The 25,986-nt window shown below is 50.1% G+C and overlaps 1 protein-coding gene across 2 annotated transcripts in view; it reads left to right on the forward strand.

The window, feature by feature from the left end:
- SDSL (serine dehydratase like) overlaps positions 1-17,067 on the forward strand; it is a 20,953-nt gene extending 3,886 nt beyond the window's left edge. Inside the window, exons 2-9 of one of the 2 annotated variants that reach the window (XM_025402504.1) lie at positions 1,649-1,770; positions 2,480-2,674; positions 2,938-2,977; positions 3,686-3,825; positions 8,369-8,457; positions 9,576-9,803; positions 15,540-15,664; positions 16,677-17,067. In XM_025402504.1, coding sequence (XP_025258289.1) covers positions 2,501-2,674; positions 2,938-2,977; positions 3,686-3,825; positions 8,369-8,457; positions 9,576-9,803; positions 15,540-15,664; positions 16,677-16,870 — 990 coding nt within the window. In that variant the 5' untranslated portion in view covers positions 1,649-1,770; positions 2,480-2,500 and the 3' untranslated portion in view covers positions 16,871-17,067. The remainder of the gene's footprint in view (positions 1-1,648; positions 1,771-2,479; positions 2,675-2,937; positions 2,978-3,685; positions 3,826-8,368; positions 8,458-9,575; positions 9,804-15,539; positions 15,665-16,676) is intronic. The other variant, XM_025402503.1, reaches the window with a different exon arrangement.
- The last annotated feature ends 8,919 nt before the right edge of the window (positions 17,068-25,986 follow it).

Here is a 25,986-nt window from a genome sequence, read left to right on the forward strand (position 1 = left end):
CCACCTCCACCTCCACCACCACCACCACCTCCACCTCCACCGCCACCTCCACCTCCACCTCCACCGCCACCACCACCTCCACCGCCACCGCCACCACCACCTCCACCTCCACCGCCACCTCCACCGCCCCCGCCACCTCCACCTCCGCCGCCACCACCAACTCCACCTCCGCCTCCACCACCACCACCACCTCCACCTCCACCTCCACCACCACCACCACCACCTCCACCTCCACCACCACCACCACCTCCACCTCCACCACCACCACCAACTCCACCTCCACCACCTCCACCACCACCTCCACCTCCACCTCCACCTCCACCACCACCTCCACCTCCACCTCCACCACCAACTCCACCTCCACCACTTCCACCTCCACCACCTCCACCTCCACCTCCACCACCACCACCACCTCCACCTCCACCGCCACCTCCACCTCCACCTCCACCGCCACCACCACCTCCACCTCCACCGCCACCTCCACCTCCATCGCCACCGCCACCTCCACCTCCACCGCCACCTCCACCTCCACCTCCACCTCCACCTCCACCACAACCTCCCAATGGCTTTCCATTGCAAGTAGAATTTGAATAACAACCAAACTCCTTTCTGTGGGCGGGAACCCCCTGCCGGTACCCCTGCCCACCTCTCTGCCCTCACCTCCTACCCTCACCTCCTGCCCCAAACCTCTTTTCTCTGCATTGGCAGCACCCCAAGTGCATTTCTCCCTCGAGGTGGTCCTGGCTGCTGTTCTCTGCAGAAACTTTTCCTCTTGGCTCTCTTCCTGTCATCCATTTCAAAGTTCCCCTTTCAAGAACCTACAGATGGAGAGAGAGTTAAAAGACCCCTCAGCCAATCCGAATTCACGGATCTGATTTGCATCCTGATTCAAACTGAAAAACCCCAAACCACAACCAGCCACAGAATCAGCCACTGATCATATTTAATGTGATGATTTGAAATGTGAACAATTACCAGACACTAGATGATATGGAAAAAATTGTATTTTTAGATGTGATCATAGTGTTGTGATTACATTTTTTAAAAAATTAGCCTCAGTGAGGTATAATTTACATAAAATAAAATTAGCCCACTTTAAGTATAGAATTAAATGTGTTTGAACAAATGTATGTACAGTCATGAAACCATTTGGTTACATATAAAAAAGGAGTTCTTAGGCCAGATGCAGTGGCTCACGCCTGTAATCCCAGCAGTTTGGGAGGCTGGGGCAGGAGGATCCCTTGAGCCCAGGAGTTTGAGACCAGCCCCGGCAACATAGTGAGACCCTATCTCTACAAAAAAGTACAAAAATCAGCTGGATGTGGTTGTGTTCGCCTCTAGTCCCACCTACTCAGGAGGCTGAGGTGGGAGGACTGCTTGAGCCTGAGAGGTCAAGGCTGTAGAGAGCTGATTCCAGTACCGCACTCCAGCCTGGGTGACAGAGTGAGACCCTGTCTCAAAAACGCAAGTTCTTTACCTCTGGAGATACATGCTGAAATATTTACAGGTGAAATAACATAAAAGAAAAATATAATAGTGATTAAGGGGTAATAATGATACAGGAAGGGGGAGTGGGCACCGATAGGAAGCGAGTTAGACCATGAATCGATTGCTGAAGCTGAAGGGTTTTTGCTTGTTTGTTTTTGAGATGGAGTCTCACTCTGTCACCCAGGCTGGAGTGCAGTGACACAACCTTGGCTCATTGCAGCCTCGGCCTCCCAGGTTCAAGTGATTCTCCTGCCTCAGCCTTCTGAGTAGCTGGGATTACAGGTGTGTGTACCATCACTCCTGGCTAATTTTTGTATTTTAAGTAGAGACATGGTTTTATCATATTGGCCAGGCTGGTCTCGAACTCCTGACCTCCAGTGATCTGCCTGCCTTGGCCTCCCAAAGTCCTGGGATTACAGGTGTGAGCTGCTGTGCCCGGCCAGCTGAAGGTCTTTATATGGTTCTCAATACTTCTGCTACATTTACATTTTCCACGACAAACGTTTGTACAAAGCTTTCCTCCTGAGACATGTCTTTCCTGACTGCTCTCGCTACAGTAGCACCCCATACCCTCTGCAAGTCACTCCTATTTGAAATTCTATGATTTTTCGTAGTGGGAGGTTTTTATGACTCGTGGGTCCCCAAAACTGGAAATGCCTGGCACATGGTAGGTGCTCAACAAGTATTTTCTGACTGATGAATGAATTCGTCCACTCTCTCACTCATTCCTCGCCACATATTGGCCACTTTCTACATCCCTGACACAGCCACACTTATAGAATGAAAGGACTGCAGGCCAAAGTCTTTGACCAGATAGGGAAACTGAGGCCCAGAGAGATGCAGATACTTGACGGGGGTCTCACAGCTCGGCAGCTGGATGGAGTGAAGGGCACCTAAGCCAAGGGCTTGCTCTACCTTCCCCTCTCTTGTCCCGGTTAAGGGAACTCTTGACGGGGACTGCCTGGGTGGTGAACTTCGTGTCCTCCTGCAGGCTATCTACCTGGTCTCCAGAATGGATGGCCCTGTGGCGGAGCGTGCCAAGCAGGAGCCCTTCCACGTGGTCACACCTCTGTTGGAGAGCTGGGCACTGTCCCAGGTGGCTGGCATGCCTATCTTCCTCAAGTGTGAGAATGTGCAGCCCAGTGGCTCCTTCAAGATTCGGGGCATCGGGCATTTCTGCCAGGAGGTGAGGGTGTGTGGGCAGAAGGGGAGAAATGAGGTTGTGCAGGAGGGAGGGAAGAGTGAGGGGTGTGGGCTGGGGATGGGTTTGGGCAGGAGGAGAAACATGAACTCGTGCAGATGGGAGGGGAGAGGTGAGGGCAGGGCTGTGGGCAGGATGAGGGGTAAAGGCGTATTGGGAGTGGGATGGGGAGATTCTAACCCCATTCTACATAGGCCTTCATGACAACTGCTTGGGTTAGCCCTTAACCCCATTCCTTCTCTTCCCAGATGGCCAAGAAGGGATGTAGACACCTGGTGTGCTCCTCAGGTAACCCCACCCTTTTTTGTTTCATGGGGGTCCTCAGGGCAGGAGGTTAGGGGAGGAGGAGCTGGCTGGAGCAGCACTAGATGTCCAGGGTTGGTCTCCTCTTAAAGGTACAGCCTCATCAAGGTCATTGATGAGATGACTACTGCGTACATCCCATTCCTAGCCTTCTCCCATAGTTCAGGACTCACGGTGGTAGCAAGTGCCAGAAACCCAATTCATTTAGGTTTAAGCTACAGGCTCTAAGAATGGAAAATTCTTGGGATAAGTGGCTTTCAGGCACAGGGGGATCCAGGAACTCTCCTCTCTGTCTCTCCTCTGGGCTTTGTGCTCCTGTATATTAGCTTTATTTTTAGGTGGGCCTCATGGTAGCAAGATGGCCACCAGGAATTCCAGCCTTGCATCCTACCGCCCTCCGAACCCTAGGGAAAAGGGAGCACCCCTTCTCGATGCCTCGCCTCAATCCTGGAATTGGTCTTTTTTGGCCCTGCTTGGGTGGTGTCTTCATCCTTGAACCAATCATGGGTTGGGGGATTAGGTTCTGATTGGCTCAGCCTAGATCATGTGTCCCCCTCTCCAGTGGAGGAAGGAGTCAATGGGGCATATAAATGTTGGGGAGGAGTGACTCTGAAGGGATATGGAGGGGGAGGGAAAGGCATGTTAAAGGCCAGTGCAGCTCTGCTCACTGCCCCTTTCCTCCTTTCTGCACAGGAGGTAACGCGGGCATCGCTGCTGCCTATGCTGCTAGGAAGCTGGGCATCCCTGCCACCGTCGTGCTCCCCGAGAGCACCTCCCTGCAGGTGGTGCAGAGACTGCAGGGGGAGGGGGCCGAGGTTCAGCTGACTGGAAAGGTAAGGGCCCCGGGAAGGGGAAAACCATCTGGAGTGGGCTGCTCTCCTTCACCCCACCCCACCCCTGTCTCCTTTTCCTTTCGATGAGCTGTGGCTGGGGCCCAGTCCTCTCTCAGGATAGCTGAGCTGAGGGGGGAATGAGGTGGGATGGGTGTGGAGGGCTGGGACCTCCCAACTTTCCTCTGCCCACCCTGAGAATACCCTCCATGTGTGAACCAAGAAAAATGGGAAGCTGGCGATGGACAGGAGACTGTCTGTCTCCTTACATCCTTACCAGCACCTGGTATTATCCACTTTTAACATTTTTGCTGTTAGATAAGACAAGAAGTATCAAGATGATGGCAGCATCAGTTTTCATTCTGAGACCACCCCAATAGAAATGGTATCCTCTGAGAAAGATATCACCGGTTCCCTTTGTTCCCAAAGAAATAGAGACACAGATACAAAATCTTTCTTCTGGGAAGAAGGAAAAAAATCATTCAAATAATGGAAAACAGATTTTTAAACATCTTGAAATTAAAACTAAAAGCCAAACTATGGTACCCTAAAGCTGGTCCCAAATACTTCCTGTATATAGTTTTTCCCTTTCTTCTGTCCTTCCTTCCCTCCCTCCCTTTTTCTTTCCTTCCTTCATTATTTCCCTCCTTCCTTCCCTCCTTCCCTCCCTCCCTCCCTCCCTTCCTCCTTCCCTCTTTTCCTCCCTCCCTCCCTCCCTTCCTTCCTTCCTTCCTTCCTTCTCTCCCTCCCTCCCTCCTTTCTTTTTCTCCTTCCTTCCTTCCATTTCTTCATCCATCTAACCATCCTTCCATACATCACCCTTTCTCCCTTCTCTCTCCCTTCTTTCCATCCATCCATCCATCCATCCATCCATCCATCCGATATTCATTGAGCACATATTCAGTGCCTGCTATGTTAGACATTCTAGAAACACAGAGATAATAAGACATGGTCTTTACACTCATAAATTTCAGAGTATTATGAGGAGATACACAGGTAACCAGATAATGGTAACAAAGTGTGAAAAGTGTAGCCACGGGGGAAGCACAGGGCACGAAGGAAGTCAGAGAGAAGGCATGTTGTTTGAGTCAGCTATTGTTGCTTGGTAATGCTGCATAACAAACAGCCTCCAAATAGCAGCAGCTTATGAGAACATTGCTTCTCATGCTTTGGGTCTGTGGGAGGGTTAGGGTGGTTCTGCTTCAGAATATGGGGAAGGAGTAAGGTCTGCAGATGTCCCCTGTGTCTTCCCCAGCCAGTGGCCACCGGGCACACATTCTTCTCAAGGGCAGTGGCAAGAGGGGTGAGAAGAAACACGTGATGCCTCTTTAGACCTCAACCCAGAACTATCACACTGTCAGTTCTGCCATATGCTGTTGGCCAGACAGCTGAGACCAACATCAGTGGGGAGGGGACATGTGCTCCAGCCACTCTAGTGAGAAGAACAGCAAAGCCACATGTCAAAAATAAAATAAATAAATAAATAAATAAATAGAGAGATAAAAAATCTGGGCACTGTGTTGTGCACCTGTAGTCTCAGCTACTCAGGAGGCTGAGTTGGGAGGATCACTTGAGCCCAAGAATTTGAGGCCAGCCTGGGCGACATAGTAAGAACATGTCTCTAAAAACAGTAACAAGCCACATGGCAAGGTGTGGGTGTATGATTCTAATAGAGGGAGGGAGTGGAGAATTGGCAGTGATCAAACCAATGGGCTATGCCTTAGATTTGGTGAAAGGATCCAGGAAAAGCTCCTGACAAGGTTCCCCAGGGTTGGGTATTGAAGGAGAAATCTGAGTCCGCACAGTGGAGAAAAGGGAGGGAATGATCTGAGTGTGAACAGAGGAAAGGGCGTGGGTGAAGGCATGGCGTGGATGAGCACACGCATTCAGGCTGAGCCCAGCATGGGGCGGGAGATGGTGAAAGGTGAGGCTGAAGACAGGAGAGTTGCTCCATCAGGCAGGGTGGCTTGGAGGTGAAGCTAATGTGTTTCCATCTGAGGGCACTAGGGAAGCATGAAAGGAGTTTGAGCAGGGGAGGGACCTGGTTGGATTGTCACTCTGCCTGCTGTGGGGCAACGCAGGAGAGGACCCCGAGAGGAGGCTGCTTGGGGCTCTACAGGTGAGAGATGTCAAGCACTACACAGGCGTGAATCTATTTTTTTCTTTTTTTTTTTTTTTTTTTTTTTTTTTTTTTTTGAGACGGAGTCTTGCTCTGCCGCCCAGGCTGGAGTACAGTGGCCGGATCTCAGCTCACTGCAAGCTCCGCCTCCCGGGTTCACGCCATTCTCCTGCCTCAGCCTCCCGAGTAGCTGGGACTACAGGCGCCTGCCACCTCGCCCGGCTAGTTTTTTGTATTTTTAGTAGAGACGGGGTTTCACCGTGTTAGCCAGGATGGTCTCGATCTCCTGACCTCGTGATCCGCCCATCTCGGCCTCCCAAAGTGCTGGGATTACAGGCTTGAGCCACCGCGCCCGGCCCTATTTTTTTCTTTAGTTTTAATTTCAGATTCAGGGATACATGTGCAGGTTTGTTACATGGGTATATTTCATGATGCAGAGGTTTGGGCTTCTAATCATTCTGTCGTCCAAGTAGTGAACATAGTACCTGACAGGTATCTTTTTTTTTTTTTAGACAGTCTTACTCTGTCGCACAGTGGCACATCTTGGCTTATTGCAACCTCCGCCTCCCAGGTTCAAGCAATTCTCCTGCCTTGGCTTCCCAAGTAGCTGGGATCACAGGCACCCACCACCACACCCCCAGCTAATTTTTTTTTTCATTTTTTTCATTTTTTTTTGAGACGGAGTCTCGCTCTGTTACCCAGGCTGGAGTGCAGTGGCGCCATCTCGGCTCACTGCAACCTCTGCCACCCGGGTTCAAGTGATTCCCCTGCCTCAGCCTCCTGAGTAGCTGAGTAGCTGGGTGCACACCACCACGCCTGGCTAATTTTTCATAGAGACGGGATTTCACCATGTTGGCCAGGCTGGTCTTGATCTCCTGACCTCATGATCTGCCCGCCTTGGTCTCCCAAAGTGCTGTGATTACAGGCGTGAGCCACTGTGCCCGGCTGACAGGTATTTTTTAACCTCTGCTGCTCTCCCTGTCTCCCCACTTTTGGAGTCCCCAGTGTCTATGTGCCCATGTGTACCCAGTGTTTAACTCCCAGTTATAAGTGAGAATATGCAGTGTTTGCTTTTCCGTTCCTAAGTTAATCTCTTAGAATAATGGCCACCAGCTGCATCCATGTTGCTGCAAAGGACGTGATCTTCTTCTCTTTTATGGCTGGATAGTATTCCATGATGTATATGCGCCACATTTGCTGTCTCCAGTCCACCATTGATGGGCACCTGGGTTGATTCCACGTCTTTGCTGTTGTGAATACTGTTGTGATGAACATACAAATGCAGATCTTTTTGGTAAAATTGTTTATTTTCCTTTGGGTAGATACTCAGTAATGGGATTACTGGATCAAATGGTAATTCTATTTTTAGTTATTTGAGAAATCTCCAAACTGCTTCCTACAGGAGCTGAACTAATATGCATTCGCATCAACAGTGTATTTTTGTTTCAGTAACTCAGGGGAATGAGACTCCTCTCTTCAGCCAGATGGGAAATTCCTCGCGGTCAGAGACCATTTCTTGGCTTCTGTCCTGCTGAAGAGTCCCCATGCCTAGAACTGGGCACAGAGTGGGCACTGCAGAGGCCCTGAGGATGAGCAGGGGCTATTTCTGCCCCCCTTGTGACCCTCCGCCCCTCCCTTGGGAGAGGAGGCCATTGTCTATCATTTAGTTTCTGTATCTGGTTCCTGCTGAGATCAGGGGGCATGGGGTCCCTCTGAAATGCTGTCTTAGTTTGGGATCTCCCAAAAGCGGGCCCTGAGATGAGGACTGGGGTGCGTGTGGTTTATTTGGGAGGTGATTGCAGGAAGCATTGGTAGGGAGTGTAGAAATGAGTCAGGGAAGGGAAGAAAGCCTGTCAATGGTGTGTGAATGAGCAGGGGACGTGGATCTCCGCCACAGAGGCCAAGCCAGTGAGAAGAGAAAACTCACTCTGCTGTGGTTGGCTTGGATCCATCACGGTCAGCGCTGGCCCTGTGCGCCGTCTCTCTGGCTGCTTGAACTCAACTAGCAGGCCATCAGCTGGGCCATTGCTGGTTTTCACGGACACACTCTATGGTGACCAGGTTGCTGTCTGGGGTTTGATTTTAGGGGGCTTCTCCCCTACTGGTTGGCTAGAAGTGGGCACATGTGGCTGACTTTGGAGCTGACCCGCTCCCAGCCTCCCTGGCTGGCCTGGCCTGGTTTTCATAGGGTGCCAGTAGGACAGGTCCCTTGGGTATTGCGGAAAGCGCATGGCATCTGTTTGTCCACCTGGAAGTACTTGTCCAGTTCTCAGGAGGCCTCTGGGCCCGCACCAGGTCTGGTCTCATCTGCAGGGGTGTCCCCAGACTACTGGATCCTGGGGCCACCAAGGAGAGCCTGGGCCTCTGCTCCGGCCTCCATAGCAGTCCCACTCCCAGATCTTCTGAGGGTCCTTGGTTTCTCTGTAGGTCTGGGACGAGGCCAATCTGAGGGCACAAGAGTTGGCCAAGAGGGACGGCTGGGTGCATGTCTCCCCGTTTGACCACCCCCTAATATGGTAAGGCTGACGCCCCTCTCCCCAGGAGTCCAGAGCTGGGAGACCCTCACTGAGTTAGGGTCCTCCCATTGGGCAGAAGGGGAAACTGAGGCCCAGAGGGGAGAAGAGGCTTCAAAGCCGGGCAGACATGGGTTCGGATCCCACTTCTGCCCCCTTGGGAATTGTGGGACTTTGTGCAAAGCACCCCAGATCCTGTGCCTCAGTTTCTATGTGTGTAAAATGGAAGTGATAGTACCAAGTCTCCTTTACTGAATATGTGCTTTGGGACCAGGCACCAGGCTAACGGCTCCTCTTGCACTGTTCCATTTACCCTCCCCAAAGCCCTACAGGTGGGTGCTATTATCCCCATTTCATAGGTGAGGAAACTGAGGCACGTTGAGGTCAAACAACTTGCCCAAGATCACACAACTAAGTACGTGGCAGAGACTCAGGGCTGCAGTGCCAGAGCTGTAGTCAGGCTGGTGCCAAGTGATATACTTGTCCACTCTTAACCACACATTGCCATTGCCTCTTTGCAAAGCTGGGGAGGGAGCTAAATGGGGTAATGTCCTAGAAAGGGCCTGGGAGGTTGATGGAGATGGGAGGGGGTGAGCAAACAAATCCGTAATAAAGAAAATGAACAAGGCCAGGTGCAGTGGCTCACGCCTGTAATCCTAGCACTTCGGGAGCCGAGACGGGTGGATCACCTGAGGTCAGGAGTTTGAGGCCAGCCTGGCCAACATGGCAAAACCCTATCTCTACTAAAAATACAAAAATTATCTGGGCATGGTGGTGCGCGCCTGTAGTCCTGGCTACTCAGGAGGCTGAGGCAGGAGAATCGCTTGAATCGGGGAAGTAGAGGTTGCAATGAGCTGAGATCGCGCCACTGCACTCCAGCCTGGGTGACACAGTGAGACTCTATCCAAAAAAATAAAAATAAAGAGAATGAATGAAGCTGAGCGAAGTAACTGTTGCAGGACTTCCTCTCCCCTTACTGCAGATGGGATGGGGATGGTGGGGAGGGGTTTATGTATATGTGGGAGCAGGGAACCCACCCCTGGTAAATCCCCCCACCCCAGGAGCCACTGGGGCTGGGGTCCTCCCTTACTCTGCTCCTCCCTCTCACCCCCCCTCCCCAGGAAAGGCCACGCCAGCCTAGTGCAGGAGCTGAAGGCGGTGCTGAGGACCCCACCAGGTGCCCTGGTGCTGGCAGTCGGGGGTGGGGGGCTCCTGGCTGGGGTGGTGGCTGGCCTGCTGGAGGTGGGCTGGCAGCATGTACCCATCATTGCCATGGAGACCCATGGGGCACACTGCTTCAATGCGGCCGTCATGGCCGGCAAGCTGGTCACACTTCCAGACATCACCAGGTGGGTAAGGGCTGGGGACATTTGTAGGGGCTGGAGGGTGGGGGTACCACTGCCCTAGGGCTTTCCAGTCCCAGCCAGTGGAGACAGGGGGCACCCAAAAGGCTGTCCTTGGTCCTGGGACTCCAACCACAGTAAAGTGGACCTGAGTTAGAAGGCAGTGCTGAAAAAGGAGATGAAGAATATGATTCATTTAAACCTAATCAATTCATAAAACAAGCTTTCATTGACTTATCATTACAAAAGCAATCCATGTGCGTTGCAAATAAGTTTGAAAATGTAGGCTAGGCACCATGGCTCATGCTTGTAATCCCAGCACTTTGGGAGGCCGAGGCAGGCGGATCACCTGAGGTCAGGAGTTTGAGACCAGCCTGGCCAACATATAGTGAAACCTTGTCTCTACTAAAAAAATACAAACATTACCTGGGCATGGTGGTGCACACCTGTAGTCCTAGCTACTTGGGAGACTGAGACGGAAGGTTCGCTTGAGCCCAGGAGTTTGAGGCTGTAGTGCGCTGTGATCGTCCCTGTGAATAGCCATTGCACTCCAGCCTGGGAAACTTAGCAAGAACCTGTCCTCCCCGATACCCTCCAAAGCCAATAAATTTTAAGAAGAACGTGATCATTGAATTTAGGACCCACCCTAATCCAGTACGATTTCACCTTAATTTAACTAATTACATCTGCAAAGACTCTATTTCCAAGTAATGCACATTTTGTGCTTTTTTTTTTTTTTTTTGTGATGGAATCTTACTCTGTTTCCCAGGCTAGAGTGCTCAATCTCAGCTCACTGCAACCTTTACCTCCTGGGTTCAAGTGATTCTCCTGTCTCAGCCTCCCAGGCAGTTGGGATTATTGGTATGCGCTACCATGCCCAGCTAATTTTGTATTTTTAGTAGACCATGTTGGTCAGGCTGGTCTCGAATTCCTGACCTCATGATGTATCCGCCTTGGCCTCCCAAAGTGTTGAGATTACAGGCGTGAGCCACTGCGCCCGGCCTGGTTGTGCATTTCGGAAGGAGGCATGATTCAACCCAGTACGGATACAGTCTCTGCCCAGATTTTGTTAAACACTCATTGGATACTGGGACTTAGGATGTAATGGGATATTATAGCAAGGTGTGTAAGATCAAGACAGTCTTAAGTCAGGTTCCTTAAGCATCTATTGTGTACAAGGTTCTAGGTGGCCAATTGGAAAAACCTCAAGGGGATGATACCCGGACACGAGTCTCCTTCTCTTCTTTCTGGTACCATCTCCACTCTTTCCTGGCCTGGCCTGCATCCACCTTCCAGCATTGCTGTGCTATCTTTGCCTGGAAATTCTTTCTTTTTTTTTTAATATTTTTTTTTGGTAGAGATGGGGTATTGCTGTGTTGCCCAGGCTGGTCTAGAACTCCTGGGCTCAAGTGATCCTCCCGCCTCAGCCTCTCAAAGGGCTGAGATTACAGGCCTGAGCTACTGTGCCTGGCCTCCCTGGAAATCCTTTGTACTGTCTTACTTCTAAGCCATTACTCGTCCTGACCCTGCCACCTGGAATGCCAGCCCTGTTCACCCTGAGGAAATCCTTAGACAGCTTGGGCAGCTGTATCCCATCTGGAAGACCCTCAGGGCACCCTGTGTGTGTCTGTGTCATTCTTCTGCTGTGTCCTGGTTTGGGCTACTGGCTGGGGTGGAGGAGCTAGAGGGTAAGGACTGGCTGATTTAGCTCTGAGTCCCTGATACCCATCCCAGAGACTGGCACAGCAGAAGCACTAAGGGAAGTTCCTGGAGTGTGATTTCTGTAGATGACACCAACATCCATCCAGGTGCTCTGACTGGGCACCTGGGTGTCATATGGGCTCCCCTTGCCCCATTGAGTTCCATCCATCCTATCTCTAGAATTCAGTTCTCTCCCAGCTTTTGTTTCCCTGAATGGGTGTAACAGCTCTCCCCAACCCCTGCGCCACACTTGTTGCCTTTAAAAAAAAAAGAAGGATAACATCTTTATTGAGATCTAGTTCATATGCCATTCGGTTTACTTATTTAAAGTGTACGATTCCGGCTGGGTGCAGCGGCTCACACTTGTAATCCCAGCACTTTGAGAGGCTGAGGTGGGCGGATCACTTGAATTCAGGAGTTCGAGACCAGCCTGGCCAACATGGCAAAACCCCATCTCTGCTAAAAAACACAAAAACTAGCCAGGCATGGTGGCAGGCACCTGTAGTCCCAGCTACTCAGGAGGCTGAGGCAGGAGAATTGCTTGAACTCAGGAGGTGGAGGTTGCAGTGGGCTGAGATCGCGCCACTATACTCCAGCCTGGGCGACAGAGTAAGACCCTGTCTCAAAAATAAATAAATAAATAAGTAAGTAAATAAATAATAAAGTGTACTATTCAATGGTTTTAGCAGATTCACAGAGTTATGAACCATCATCATGATCAATTTTAGAACATTTTCATCACCTTCAAAAGAAACTTCATACCCTTTGGCCATCACCCACCATGTCCCTTATTCCCCCACCCCAGCCCTAGGCAATTACTATTTTACTTTCTGTCTCCACGGATTTGCCTATTATGTACATTTCTTTTCTTTCTCTTTCTCCCTTTCTTTCTTTCTTTCTTTCCCTCCCTCCCTCCCTCCCTCCCTCCCTCCCTCCCTCCCTTCCTTCCTTCCTTCCTTCCTTCCTTCCTTCCTTCCTTCCTTCCTTCCTTCCTTCCTTCCTTCCTTCTCTTTCTTTCTTTCTTGACAGTCTGGCTGTGTTGCCCAGGCTAGAGTGCAGTGGTGTGATCTCGGCTCACTGCAGCCTCTGCCTCCCGGGTCCAAAGGGCTCGGATTACAGGCATGAGCCACTGCGCCCGGCCTACCTGGAAATCCTTTGTACTGTCTTATGTCTGAGCTGTTGCTTGTCCTGCCCCTGCCACCTGGAATGCCAGCCCTGCTTACCCTGAGGAAATCCTCTTACACTGGCTGGGCATCTCTTTTAGTAGAGACGGGGTTTTGCTGTGTTGGTAAGGATGGTCTTGAACTCCTGACTTCAGGAGATCTGTCTGCCTCGGCCTCCCAAAGTGTTGGGATTACAGGTGTGAGCCACCGCGCCCGAGCCTACCCTGGATGTTTCACTTGAATGGAATCATGTACTACGTGGTCTTTTGTGTCTGACTTCTTTCACTTAGCATCATATTTTCAAGGTTCATCCACATTGTAGCGTGTGTCCGTGTTTCATTCCTTTTTATGGCCAAATATTATTTTACTGTATGAATAGATCACACTTTGTTTATCCAAACATTTGGATCCTTTCCACTTTTTGGCTATTCATTATTGTGAATAGTGCTGTTATGAACATCCATTTACAAGTTTTTGTGGATGTATGTTTTCGTTTCTCTTGGGTCTATGCCTAGGAAGGAAATCGTTGATACCTTTGTTACCTTTGAGTCCTTTGCTCTGCCCCCAGCGGAAAGTGTGTCCTTCCTCCATTGCTAATCCACAGAACCCTTTTCTTCCTCCACTTAAACCCATCGATGCCTCTCCCAAGCTCTCAGGCTAAAATGCGGACCGCTCCCCACTCCACCCCAGCCACCGGCCTGTCCTCCAGTCCCTTGAGTGGGTAATGTTTTTCCCACCTCTGAGCCTTTGGACAGGCTGTTTCCTCTTCATAGCACACTGTTCCCCCTGTCCCACTCTTCTTGAGCTCCTGGCCTCAGGCGAACCTCCCACCTGGGCGTCCCAAAGTGTTGGGATTACAGGCGTGAGCCACCACCCCCAGCCACCATCCTACTCTTCTATGGGCTGGTTTATCCTTGTCTCTCACATCTCAGACCCTCTCCACAACACTCCCCTTGGGGAGATGCCCCTTCTGATGTTCTCCTTCATACTAACTTACCACAACGTGCATTTATTGACTGGTTCTTGTGTTTGCTTATTCATCACCATCTCTCCCACAAGTCTGTGCTCTTAAATAACCACAGTAGCAATAATAGTAACTGCAACTAACACTTCTGTCAAATTCACTAAGCATCAGCCTTGTTCTAAGCACTTTAAATATTTTAACTCACTTGGCCGGGTGCAGTGGCTCAGTCTGTAATCTCAGCACTTTGGGAGGCTCAGGTGGATGGATCACCTGAGGTCAGGAGTTCGAGACAAGCCTGGCCAACATAGTGAAACCCGATCTCTACTAAAAATAAAAAATTAGCCAGACATAGTGGTGTGCACCTTAATCCTAGCTACTCAGAAGCTTGAGGCAGGAGAATCACTTGAACCCAGAAGGCAAAGGTTGCAGTGAGCCAAGATGGCACCACTGCACTCCAGCCTGGGTGACAGAGCAAGACTCCATCTCAAAAGAAAATTTTTTTTTTTTTTAACTCAATCCCCATGATAATCTCATGAGCCCATTTTCAGGTGAAGGAACGAAGGTTCAGAGAGGTGAAGTGACTTTCCCAAGGTCACACAGCTGGTATGGAGCCAAATTTCAAAACGAGGCAACCTGGCTCCAGAATCTGTGTTCTGGGCCACTCTGGGGTCAGAGGCTTTCCCAAAGGCTCTCCTGGGCCTGAAACACACTGCCCCACTCACAGCAGGTACCAGTAGGTAGTGATCCCAAGCACAGAGGTAAAGACTGTGAATTCTAGAGCCAAACTGCCTGGACTTAAATCTGTCTTCTGCTACTGATGAGCTGTGTTCCTTCAGCTAGTTACTTAACCTCTCTGAGCTTCTGTTTCCCTCCCTGTAAAATGAAGCTGATATGTTTTTAACTCAAAGGGTGGTTGAAAAGATTAAAACAATATCCATACATCCAGCACATTGTACACGTTTAATAAACATTAGCTATTGGCCTGGTGTGGTGGCTCATGCCTGTAATCCTGACACTCTGGGAGGTTGAGGTGGGAAGATGATGTAGGCCCAGGAGCTCAAGGCTGCAGTGAGCTAACAATACACCACTGCACTCCAGCCTGGGCCACAGAGCAAGACCCTGTCTCAAAAAAAAAAATGTATCGATTTAGGTGGGGCACAGTGGCTCATGCCTGTAATCCCAGCACTTTGGGAGGCCAAGGCAAAAGGATCACTTGAGCTCAGGAATTCAAGACCAACCTGGGCAACATAGCCAGAGACCCTGCCACTACTAAAAATAAAATTTAAAAGAAAAAAATATATTTATAGTATAGATGTGATATTAATGAATAACATGGAAAAGAATCCCTTTCTATGCTTGGCTTTCTGGGGTCTCTGGAAGGAATGGCTCGATCATGGCTGCAGAGTCAGAGGCACTGATGCACATTCAGTGTTACTCATTCAATGGACACATGATTTTTTTTTTTTTTTGAGGTGGAGTTTCGCTCTTGTTGCCCAGGCTGGAGTGCAATGGCACGATCTCAGCTCACTGCAACCTACGCCTCCCGGGTTCAAGTGATTCTCCTGCCTCAGCCTCCTGAGTAGCTGGGATTACAGGCATGCGCCACCACCCCAGCTGGTTTTTTGTATTTTTAGTAGAGACGGGGTTTCTCCATGTTGGTCAGGCTGGTCTTGAACTCCCGACCTCAGGTGATCTGCCCGCCTCGGCCTCCCAAAGTGCTGGAATTACAGACGTGAGCCACGGTGCCCAGCAGGGACACATGATTTTTGAGTACCTCCTCTGTGACTTATAATGCTGAGCTCCAATCAGCCCATTGCAGGATAGGAGGGGGTGGCTGGGGCTGGGGAGAAACCTGATTCACCAGCTCTTCCCTGAGCCCCTGGTCTCCCTGCCCCACCCTGCTCTATCCTGCAGTGTGGCCAAGAGCCTGGGTGCCAAGACGGTGGCCGCTCGGGCCCTGGAGTGCATGCGTGTGTGCGAGATCCACTCTGAAGTGGTGGAGGACGCCGAGGCTGTGAGCGCTGTGCAGCAGTTTCTGGGTGAGTGAGCCCTGTCCTCCGCCTGGGCTCAGAGACCCACGAAGTCCCTGCGTCCTCTAGCAAGAGTGTATTCTCTCTCATCTGTATCCTCAGCACCAGGCACTGGCTAGGTGTGCAGTTACTGTGCACTAAGTACACGTCGAGTAGATGGAAGGGGGTGAGGGAAAGAAGGAGTGTGTCCTGCTGATTCTAGCCCCCAGACTTTTGTACATGCTGCTCCTCTCTCTGGCTGGCCCTGCTCCCTATTGGTTTGATGTGACTGAGGGCTATCAGCCATTACGGCACCTCCTCCAAGAAGCCTCCCCTGATCACCCACCCCACCCTGCCTGGGTTGGGGACCTCCAATGTACCACTCCCTGTATTAATAACCTCCTGGTTCTTATCTCTCTACATCACAGATTGTGAGCCCCATGAGGGCTGGTGTGTCTTAGTCACTGATGTGTCCCTAGGGCCTTCCTGGCATAGGGCATGGCAGGTAGTAGGCACTCAATAGATGCTTGTTGATTGAAGGGATGAATGTATGAGTGAATGGAAAGGTGGATAATGGATAGATGGACAGTGGATGGATGGACGGATGGATAATGAAGTGATGGATTGATGAATGGTATAGAAATGAATGGATGGATGGACACATTGATTAATGAACGTGTTGATGGATGGACATACAGTCAAATGATGGATAGGGGAATGGATGGATGGATGGCTGTGAATGGGTGGATGGATGGATATGTTGATGGATATGTACACTGATGGATGGACAGATAGATAGTCTAATGATGGATAGAGGAATGGATGGATGGATAGAGAGATAAAAGGTGGATGGGTGGAGGGATAGGAGGCCAGGCTGATGGATGGGGAGAGCGTGAGACAAGTGATGGATTGCCAGCAGAGCAGATGAATGGCTGACTGGCTGGAGAGATGGCTGCAAGGATCTGCAGTGCCCAGGGCCTGCTGAGCACCAAGTGGTTCTTCTTCCCTCTCCCTCTTCTCTCCATTCCCCTGATCCGGGCAGATGATGAGCGTATGCTGGTGGAGCCTGCCTGTGGGGCAGCCTTAGCAGCCATCTACTCAGGCCTCCTGGGGAGGCTCCAGGCCAAGGGCTGCCTGCCGCCTTCCCTGACTTCAGTTGTGGTCATTGTGTGTGGAGGTAACAACATCAACAGCCGAGGGCTGCAGGCTCTGAAAACCCACCTGGGCCAGGTGTGAGGGGTCCCAGCCTGGCCCCAAAGACCCCTGAGAGGCCCATGAACACTCCTGTGGCTTGATGAGGAGGGCTCAGTGCTGGTGGATGGCAGTGGAAGCTGCCCTGTGCAACTGTGCTGGCTGCCTCCTGAAGGAACCCCTCCAGGACTGCTCCTTTTGACTCTCTGACAACTCCAGCCAATAAACACTTTCTGAGTTGAGTTTGTGACTGCTATGGATCCTATCTTTCCATGTCAATGAGCTCACAGGAGACACACTACAGTCCTGTTGCCACTTCTGTAATAAAGTGACTCCAAGTCCCATCTTAGGCAACAAAGCCAAGACTTGAAAACTTCAGTCTCTAAAGGAATTCAACCATTCTGAGATCTTAAATGGGCTTCCTTTACCTAGTGGACCAGCCCAGGTTGACCAGGTCAGGAAGGAGAGGGAGACGTTCTATCACTTCTCAGGCCTAGGCAGGAGAGGAAAATAACACCAGTCTTCATCCAGTGCTTGTTATATACCAGAAACTTTGCTAAGAACTTTCTATTCATTGTCTTCTTTAACATTCACAAAGGTACTAGGAAGTAAAACCATTATTACCATCCCCATTTTACACATGCGGAAACTGAGGCTCAGAAAGTTTACATAACTTGCCCAAGATCACATATCTAGGATATGTGATCACTTGTCTCACTCTCCATCCATCAACCTGATCACCTATCCCTCCAACTATCCATCTTTTATCTTTCTATCCATCCATCCATTCATGTACCCGTTATTAGACTGTCCATCCATCAGTGTATCAATCCATCCATTCATCCATCCCTAATCCATTAATCCATAATCCATCCATCCATTCATTCATAAGACATCTACCCATCCATCCATCAATTCCTCTATCATTAGACTGTCTGTCTGTCTATCCATCGGTGTATCAATCCATCCATTCATCCATCCATAATCCATTCATCCATAATTCATCCATCCATTCACAAGCCATCCACCCATCCATCCATCAATTCCTCTATCATTAGACTGTCTATCCATCAGTGTATCCATCCATCCACATATCCATCCATTCATCTATAATCCATCCATCCATCCATTAATCCATCCATCCATCCATCCATCCATTCCTCTATCCATCATTAGACTGTCTGTCCATCCATCAGTGTGTCCATCCATTCACATATCCATCCATTCGTCTATAGTCCATCCACCCATCCATTCATTCATCCATCCATTTCTCTATCCATCAATAGACTGTCTTTCTCTCCATCCATCAGTGTATCCATCCATCCACATATCCATCCATTCATCTATAATCCATTCATCCATCTATAATCCATTAATTCATCATCCTCTTTCATTAGACTGTCCATTCATCAGTGTATCAGTCCATCAACATATCCATCCATCCATCCATCCATCCATCCATCCATCCATCCATTCATACATTGATACATTCATCCATCTAGCCATCATTAGACCATCTGTCTGTCCATCCACCAGTGTATCCATCAATTGACATCTATCCAGGTTCAAACTGATTTTCAGGGTCACTCTCGATCTGAACTCTCTGTGTGGGGGTGGGTGGTGGTGGAATATTGAGGAAAGGGTAGGTGGGTCTGGACACATCTGTGGGTCATGGGCAGAGGCAGGTTCTGTGCCTGTAATTGGGAACCTCCGACTTCTGGGAAGTCTCTCTTAGGAGGGGATGGAAAGTTGTGCTCCTTTGAGCCACAGGGGGGCAGCAAAGTGTCTCCTATGGGGAAGGCTGGCTCCAGGCAGGAGAGACCCTCTCCTTGGGTTCTCCTGGTGGCTACCTCTTGTGGGGCCCTCACCCCAGCTGGGCATGCTGAGGTCCACATGGTTGTGGCATGCAGGAACCTTTTGCAACCCCTCACCAGCCTGCCGGGAAGCAAAACTCAGAGAGTGCAGGGTCTGTGCAGCATCACAGGCCCTGGCAGAACTTGGATCCTGGCCCCCCAGCGACGTCCTGTCTCCTGACTCATGTGGGCTGTATGACCTTGGGCTAGTGCCTTCCCTTCTCCAGGCCTCAGGCAGCACCTTGTGCTGTAGGAGGCCCACTTTCCACTTCCCACCTCTTTTCCTTTGTTCAAGCTGTTCCCTTTGCCAGATGCCTCCTCCTTTTTCTTCTTTGTTTTTTAGGGACAGGGCCTCGCTCTGTTGCTCAGGCTGAAGTGCAGTGGCAGGATCATTAACTCACTGCAGCCGCGAACTCCTGGGCTCAAGCGATCCTTCTGCCTCAGTCTCCCGAGTAGGTGGGACCACAGGCATGTGCCACCATGCCCGGCCAATTTTAGGTTATTTTTTGTAGAGATGTGGTCTTGCTCTGTTGCCCAGGCTGGTCTTGAACTCCTGGGCTCAAGCCATCTTCCTGTCTTAGCCTCCCAAAGTGCTGGGATTACAGGCACCATGCCAACCCCTCCTTTTCTGAAGAGCAAGATTTGAGAGCGACTGTGACCTCCCTCTGTGCCCCTGCTGCCTTGGTCTCATTTTCTTTAACTCCAGATGCAGCTCTCGGTAGCCAGGGACCACCCCCCTCAACCCCGCCACCCATCAGCTCCAGAAACCCCCAGGAGCCAGCCGCATTTGCTTGGAGTCATGCTTTGTGAATTCTGCAAACACAGGAGACATTAAGAGTACCAGAGCTAGACACAGTCAGACCTGAGCCTGGAATCTGTTCCTGCTTAGCAGCCTGCGCATCTTGAGCAAAGGATGCTCCTTCTCAGTGCCTCAGTGTCCTCATCCATAACATGGGTGATTGGAGGATTGTTACTGTGGGCACGACATAGCTAGTCTTTCAATAAATGTCCATTTTTACTGTCTCCTGAGCATTCTTCCCCAAACAATGAGAGGAACTAGAATTTATTCATATATTGAGCACCTACAGTATGCTATGGTCTTCAGCAGCTGTTTCATTTAATAACACATGTGGTAGATACTATTATTATCCCCATTTTTGCAGACGAGGAAACTGGGCATGGAGTAGTTCAGCCACTTAGTCTGGGTCATCCAGCTGTATGGGAGCCCTGATATGTAGAAATCTGAGGCTCATGTGTCTAACCACTCAGGCTCGTACACCTCCTTTCCTTTGCTTAAACTCTGTCCCCTGCCTGCCGTGCCTGCTATGCTTCTGAATCCTACACCCAGTGTGAGTGCAGCCTCCTCCCTGAAGCCTCCCTGGATTGGTTCAGCCAGTGATGATAGTCCCCCAACCCATGCTCCTCCAGATGAGCTGCAGAGCCCACCTCAGCTCCAGGTGTTCTGTCTCCCAGACGGGCCTCCCCACCCACGGTCTCGTGCTGTTGGCTCCCCTCCTGGGAGACTTGTCAGCTGCTGTTTGCTTCTCTCTTGGTCTCAACGAGTTGGAGATAAGAAGCCGAGGGGGCTGTTGACCCTGTCCAGATAACACATGTCAGTTAACTCAGTTTAGCCCTTCCTGGTTGACACCCAAGGAACACCAAGAGCAGGGATGAGGCACAGGGAGAGAGCCAGGAGATAGGGGAGTGTTTGAAGCTGAGGTCATGGCTGCTATGACTTATAGCAGGGACAGGTTCCAAAGGCAGAGGCTCTTCCAATTCTGCCTTTGCCTTCTTGGCCTCTCAGCTGGGGAAATGGGGAGCAGGGGCCTCTCTGTGTTTGTCTAGGCTGCATAAAAAACACTGCAAACTGGGCCACCAGGTGTGTGTACCTGCCTGAGATATGCCCAGCCTCCCACCCTAGCTGGGGTCCCTCTCCTGAATCTGGGGGCCTCTTTGGCTCCCTGTGGCTTCTAGCAGCTGAGGCTCCCTGTGTCCCCTCCCCAGGATGACCCTAACACCTCTGCCTCCAGGGACCTCCCCTCCATCTAGTCCTTCTTCCTAGTTTTAAAGCCAGGTGACAGGGAGGCTTGGAATCTCGCCTTTCGTTCTGAAGTGCTCTCACCCCAGAGCTGGCCCCACACAGGGCAGGGACATGAGGAGGGGGACCCAGGTTCAGGCCTGCTCCTCCCCAACCCCGTCCTCAGCCTTGGCAGGAGCCCAGTTCAGGGCAGAGTAAATGCCCCAGCACCTGCCGAGGATGGTCTGACTCTCATGTGGGGAAGTGATGACTCAGACTGACTTTGTGTCTTGGTCCATTTGGGCTGCTATAACGAAATGCCATAAATGGGGTGGCTTATAAACAATGGAAATGCATCGTCACAGTTCTGGAGGCTGGGAAGTCCAAGATCGAGATACTGGTCTTGGTGTCTGGTGAGGATTTGGTGTCTGGTGAGGACCTGTGCCCTCATCAACAGCCATCTTCTCACATTGCCCTCCCATGGTGGAAGGATGTCTCTCATACCTCTCTTATTTTTATTTTTTTATTTTTTAGATGGAGTCTCACTCTGTTGGCCAGTCTGGAGTGCAGTGGTGTGATCTCGGCTCATTGCAACCTCCTCCTCCTGGGTTCAAGTGATTCTTGTACCTCAGCCTCCTGAATAGCTAGGATTACAGGCACAGGCCACCATGCCTGGCTAATTTTTATATTTTTGGTGGAGATGGGGTTTTGCCATGTTGGCCAGGCTGGTCTGGAACTCCTGACCTCAAGTGATCTGCCTGCCTTAGCCTCCCAAAGTGCTGGGATTATAGGTGAACCACTGTGCCTGGCCTCAGACCTCTTTTATAAGGCACTGATCCTTTCATAAAGGTCCTCTCCCCATGACCTAATCATCCCCCAAAGCCCCCAGCTCCTAAAACCATGCAGGTCAGGGTTTCAACTTGTGAATTTTGGATGGACACAAACATTTAGACCACAACACTTTGTATCCTAAGTCCCTTCTGTGGTTGCGTGTGCACCTGTGTAGTTGTGTACCTGGATGGATGTGTGTTTGTGTCCATGAGTGCCTGAATACTTGTGTCAACGTTGATGAGGGAATAAACACAGTAATTGAGGGCTACTTGATTTCCCCCTTAATGTGGTGCTTCACATTGTTGCATTTGGGACTTGTGATGTAATCACTAGCCAGACATCAAACTTGGATGTCTACAGTGAAGCAGCCTGGGGGCTAGACACTAAGGAGTGATGAGGACTGGAGCCAAATGGAGGGCTTATGCTCTGTCTAAAGGACTTAGCCACTACTCAGCTCCAGCCAATTGCAGGCCCAACATAACACATCTCCCAATTTCATAGTGTTCACTCAAAATTAAAGCCATTTGGGAAATACTGTTTGTTCCATTTGCCCATGTATTCATATAAAGGCTCTGACAAGTCCTGCAGGAAAGTCACTGAATCTGGGGGAGGAGTATGTGACCTCAACCTGAGCCAATCAGAGCATTACATTTTCCATGCTCATGGTGATTGGTTCAAGGGTGGGCCAGGAGCCAAGCTGTCCAATCAGAGTGGCCCTCAGGACTGTAGCTGGGAATAGGGGGGCACCCATAGCTGTTCATTTCTGTAAGCCAGTAAATGTCCCTTTCTGCACAAGCCTGGATCTCCTGTCATAGACTGAAAGGATCCCGATGGATGGGGTACACACTTCTTTTTTTTTTTTTTTTTTTGAGACTGAGTCTCGCTCTGTCACCCAGGCTGGAGTGCAGTGGCCAGATCTCTGCTCACTGCAAGCTCCGCCTCCCGGGTTTATGCCATTCTCCTGCCTCAGCCTCCCGAGTAGCTGGGACTACATGTGCCCGCCACCTCACCTGGCTAGTTTTTTGTATTTTTTAGTAGAGACAGGGTTTCACCGTGTTAGCCAGGATGGTCTCCATCTCCTGATCTCGTGCCGCCCGTCTCGGCCTCCCAAAGTGCTGGGATTACAGGCGTGAGCCCCTGCGCCCGGCCTGGTACACACTTCATACGTGTCTGCTGGATTGAATTGATTTGCTTCGAGCTGCCTGGATTTGAGTCTTATCTCAGGTTGGCCCTCAGCGAAATGAGGGCAATCTTCTCTTTGGATCCACTTTTTATATTTGCTCCCAGGAACCTGGGAGTTCATGCCGTTTACCCTTACAAGAAGAGCAAAGTAAAACTCAATGTCATGTTGCTAAGGAGTTGGTCAGCAGTATTTTATGAAGATAGGGAGATTTTAAAAATCAGATTGGGTAAAAGTCTCTTTTGGAAGTGACTGGTGTAAATAATGGTTAGGGCTGGGGTAACCCAGAGACACCTCCAACATTTAAAATTCAAGCCTGTTAGGAAGACATTGTCCTAATTTTTTTTTTTTTTTTTTTGTGGCGAGTCTCACTGTCACCCAGGCTGGAGTGCAGTGGCACAATCTCAGCTCACTGCAACCTCCACCTCCTGGGTTCAAGCAATTCTCCTCCTTCAGCCTCCCCAGTAGCTGAGATTACAAGAGCGCACCACCACGTCTAACTAATTTTTCTGTCTTTGGTAGAGACGGGGTTTTACCCAGGTTGGCCAGAGTGGTTTTGAACTCCTGGCTCAAAGTGATCTACCCGGCTTGGCTTCCCAAAGTGCTGGGGTTACAGACGTGAGCCACCGCGCCCAGCCGTTTCCTAATTTTCCATCCACCTTAGGGGCTCGGAAAATTACTCTGAGTTGGAGCCTCCTGCCTGAGCTTCCCAGAGGCCTGGCAGAGCCAACATGCTGGCAGCGAGGAGCATGGTGAGGTCCAGAGATGGGCAGCTGCTCACTCCAGGATGCCTGGTGTGGGGACCCAAGGGTCTTTCCACTTGCCTGGTGGGATGCTTTGTTGTCATGGGGACAGAGAGTGATTGATTGGGGACCTCCAGGTCCAGCTCCTCCAGGGCTTTCTGGATCAGACTGGACACCTCGTGTCCCATGGCAGGGGGATTTGGGAGATCCATTCTGGACCTGCACACCTATTTCCATTACTTTGTGTTTCTGGTTCATTTCAGAATGAACGAATGAGTGAGTATATCAGTTAGGGTTTGGTTTGGTTTGACAATTCAAGAAACACAAGATAAGAGACTTAAACAGAATAGAAGTTTGTTTCTCTTTCACTTAAAAGTTTGGAAGTAAGGCTGGAAGCAGTGGCTCATGCTTTTAATTCCAGCACTTTGGGATGCTGAGGTGGGCAGATCACTTGAGGTTTGGAGTTTGAGACCAGCCTGACCAACATGGTGAAGCCCTGTCTCTACTAAAAATATAAAAATTAGCTGGGTATGGGGGCCCATGCCTGTAATCCCAGCTACTTGGGAGGCTGAGGCAGGAGAATCGCTTGAACCTGGAAGGTGGAGGCTGCAGGCAGCTGAGATTGCGCCACTGTACTCTAGCCTAGGTGACAAAGGGAGACTCAAACAAACAAACAAAAAATAAATAAACAAATACAAGTTTGGAATTAAGCACTCCAAGGCCGGTGTTGTGTCCACTGGTGTCGGGGACTCAGACTCCTTTGCTCTGCTTGCATGGCCGTGACTGGCTTCCACTCCCGTGGTCACCTCATGGTCCCAAGTGGATGCTGGAGAGACAGCCACTGTATGCTAATCCCAGGCAGCAGGAAGGAGGAGGAGATGAAGAAGGGAACCTTCCTTCTCTTTAGGGACACTTAAAATAGTTGCTACACACTAATTCTGCTCATAGCTCATTGGTCAGAACTTAGTCATGTGCCGTAACTAGCTGCAAAGGTGGCTGAAAAATGTAGTCTCTATAAAAGTCAGCCATGCTACTGAGCCAAAGTCAGAGGCTCTGCTATAGAGGAAGATGAATAGAACGGGCCAGGCACAGTGGCTCATTCCTGTAATCCCAGCACTTTGTGAGGCCAAGATGGGCGGATTGCTTGAGGCCAGGAGTTTGAGACCAGCCTGGGCAACATGGTGAAACCCCATCTCCACTGAAATTACAAGAATTAGCTGGACATGGTGGTGTGCTCTACCATGCTCCTCGGGAGGCTAAGGCATGAGAATCACTGAACCCAGGAGGAGGAGGTTGCAGTGAGCCAGGATTGTGCCATTGCACTCCAGCCTCGGCGATAGAACAAAATTCTGCCTGAAAAAAAAAAAACAACAAAAACCAAAAAACCAAAACCAAAAACAACAACAACAAAAAAAGCCAAGAATAGAATGGATATTGAGGATGACAAGAAGTCTTTGCCATACGGAGCAAATGTGTAAGGGTATAGGTTAACCTGCTATAATAAAAAGATCTAAAACTACAGTGTTATTTCAGGGCAGGGAGGCAGCTCTGCTCCACAAGGAAATACCGGGAACCAGGCAGGTTCTTTCTATTCTGTTGCTTCACTGTATCTTGAAATATTGTTCTCATGTGTCTGGTCAAAATTAGCGCATAATTACCAAGGCTGCAGTAAGGGGAAAGAGAAAGTAGAGGGCAAGATGTTTCCTTTTAAGGGCATTACCCGGATGTGGCACACTTCCCTTCTGCTCACAGCCCATTGGCCAAGACCCAATCACCCAGCTGTAAGAAAGTATGGGTAATGTAGTCTCTAGCTGGGAGGACACTTAGCCAGCTAAAGCTCAGCGTTCAATTTCTAAAAAGAAGACTTGGGACTAGAGGGTAACTAGCAGTCTCTACTACAATGAAGAAGGAAGGAGTGGATGAGTGAGTGGCTGTGGATGAGGAGGTGGGACTCCAGGTGAGCTAAAATCTCTCTGCTCTGGGATAAGCTGCCTGGAGGACCAGCTCCGGACTGATCTCTGTTTGATTGGGTAGCCCTGGGAAGGGCCCTGGAGGCTTAGACCAGGTCATGTGGTTTGCATGAAAAGGCAACAAGTTTGGATAAATTAAGAAGGTGAAGTCAACACAACTCAGGAATTGATTGGGAAGGGGGTGGGCCAAGGGTGGCCTCCAAGTTTGGCTTGGGCAACCATCTGTGTAGATGTCTGAGATGGGGGATCCAAAAGGAGGGAGTAAAAGGGGTTGGGGAATGAAGAGCCTAGGGATCCATCTGGTCATTTATTTAGCAAATATTTATTAAGCACCTACTCTGTGCCAGGCATACATACAGGATACAGCAAAAGCCCTGGCCTCAGGAAGCCTACATTCTAATGGAAAGAGACAGACAATGGCAAAGCCCCAAATAAAAATACACTGTGTCAGATACTGATAGGGGGTTTGAGGAAAGATGAGACAGGATAAGGGGAGAGAGAATGGCAAGAAAGGGGTGGGGGGCTATTTATTGTGTTGGAATATTTTCAACAAATCCTAAACATTAC

This window comes from Theropithecus gelada, chromosome 11 (genome assembly GCF_003255815.1).
Source record: "Theropithecus gelada isolate Dixy chromosome 11, Tgel_1.0, whole genome shotgun sequence".
Lineage (NCBI taxonomy): Eukaryota > Metazoa > Chordata > Mammalia > Primates > Cercopithecidae > Theropithecus > Theropithecus gelada.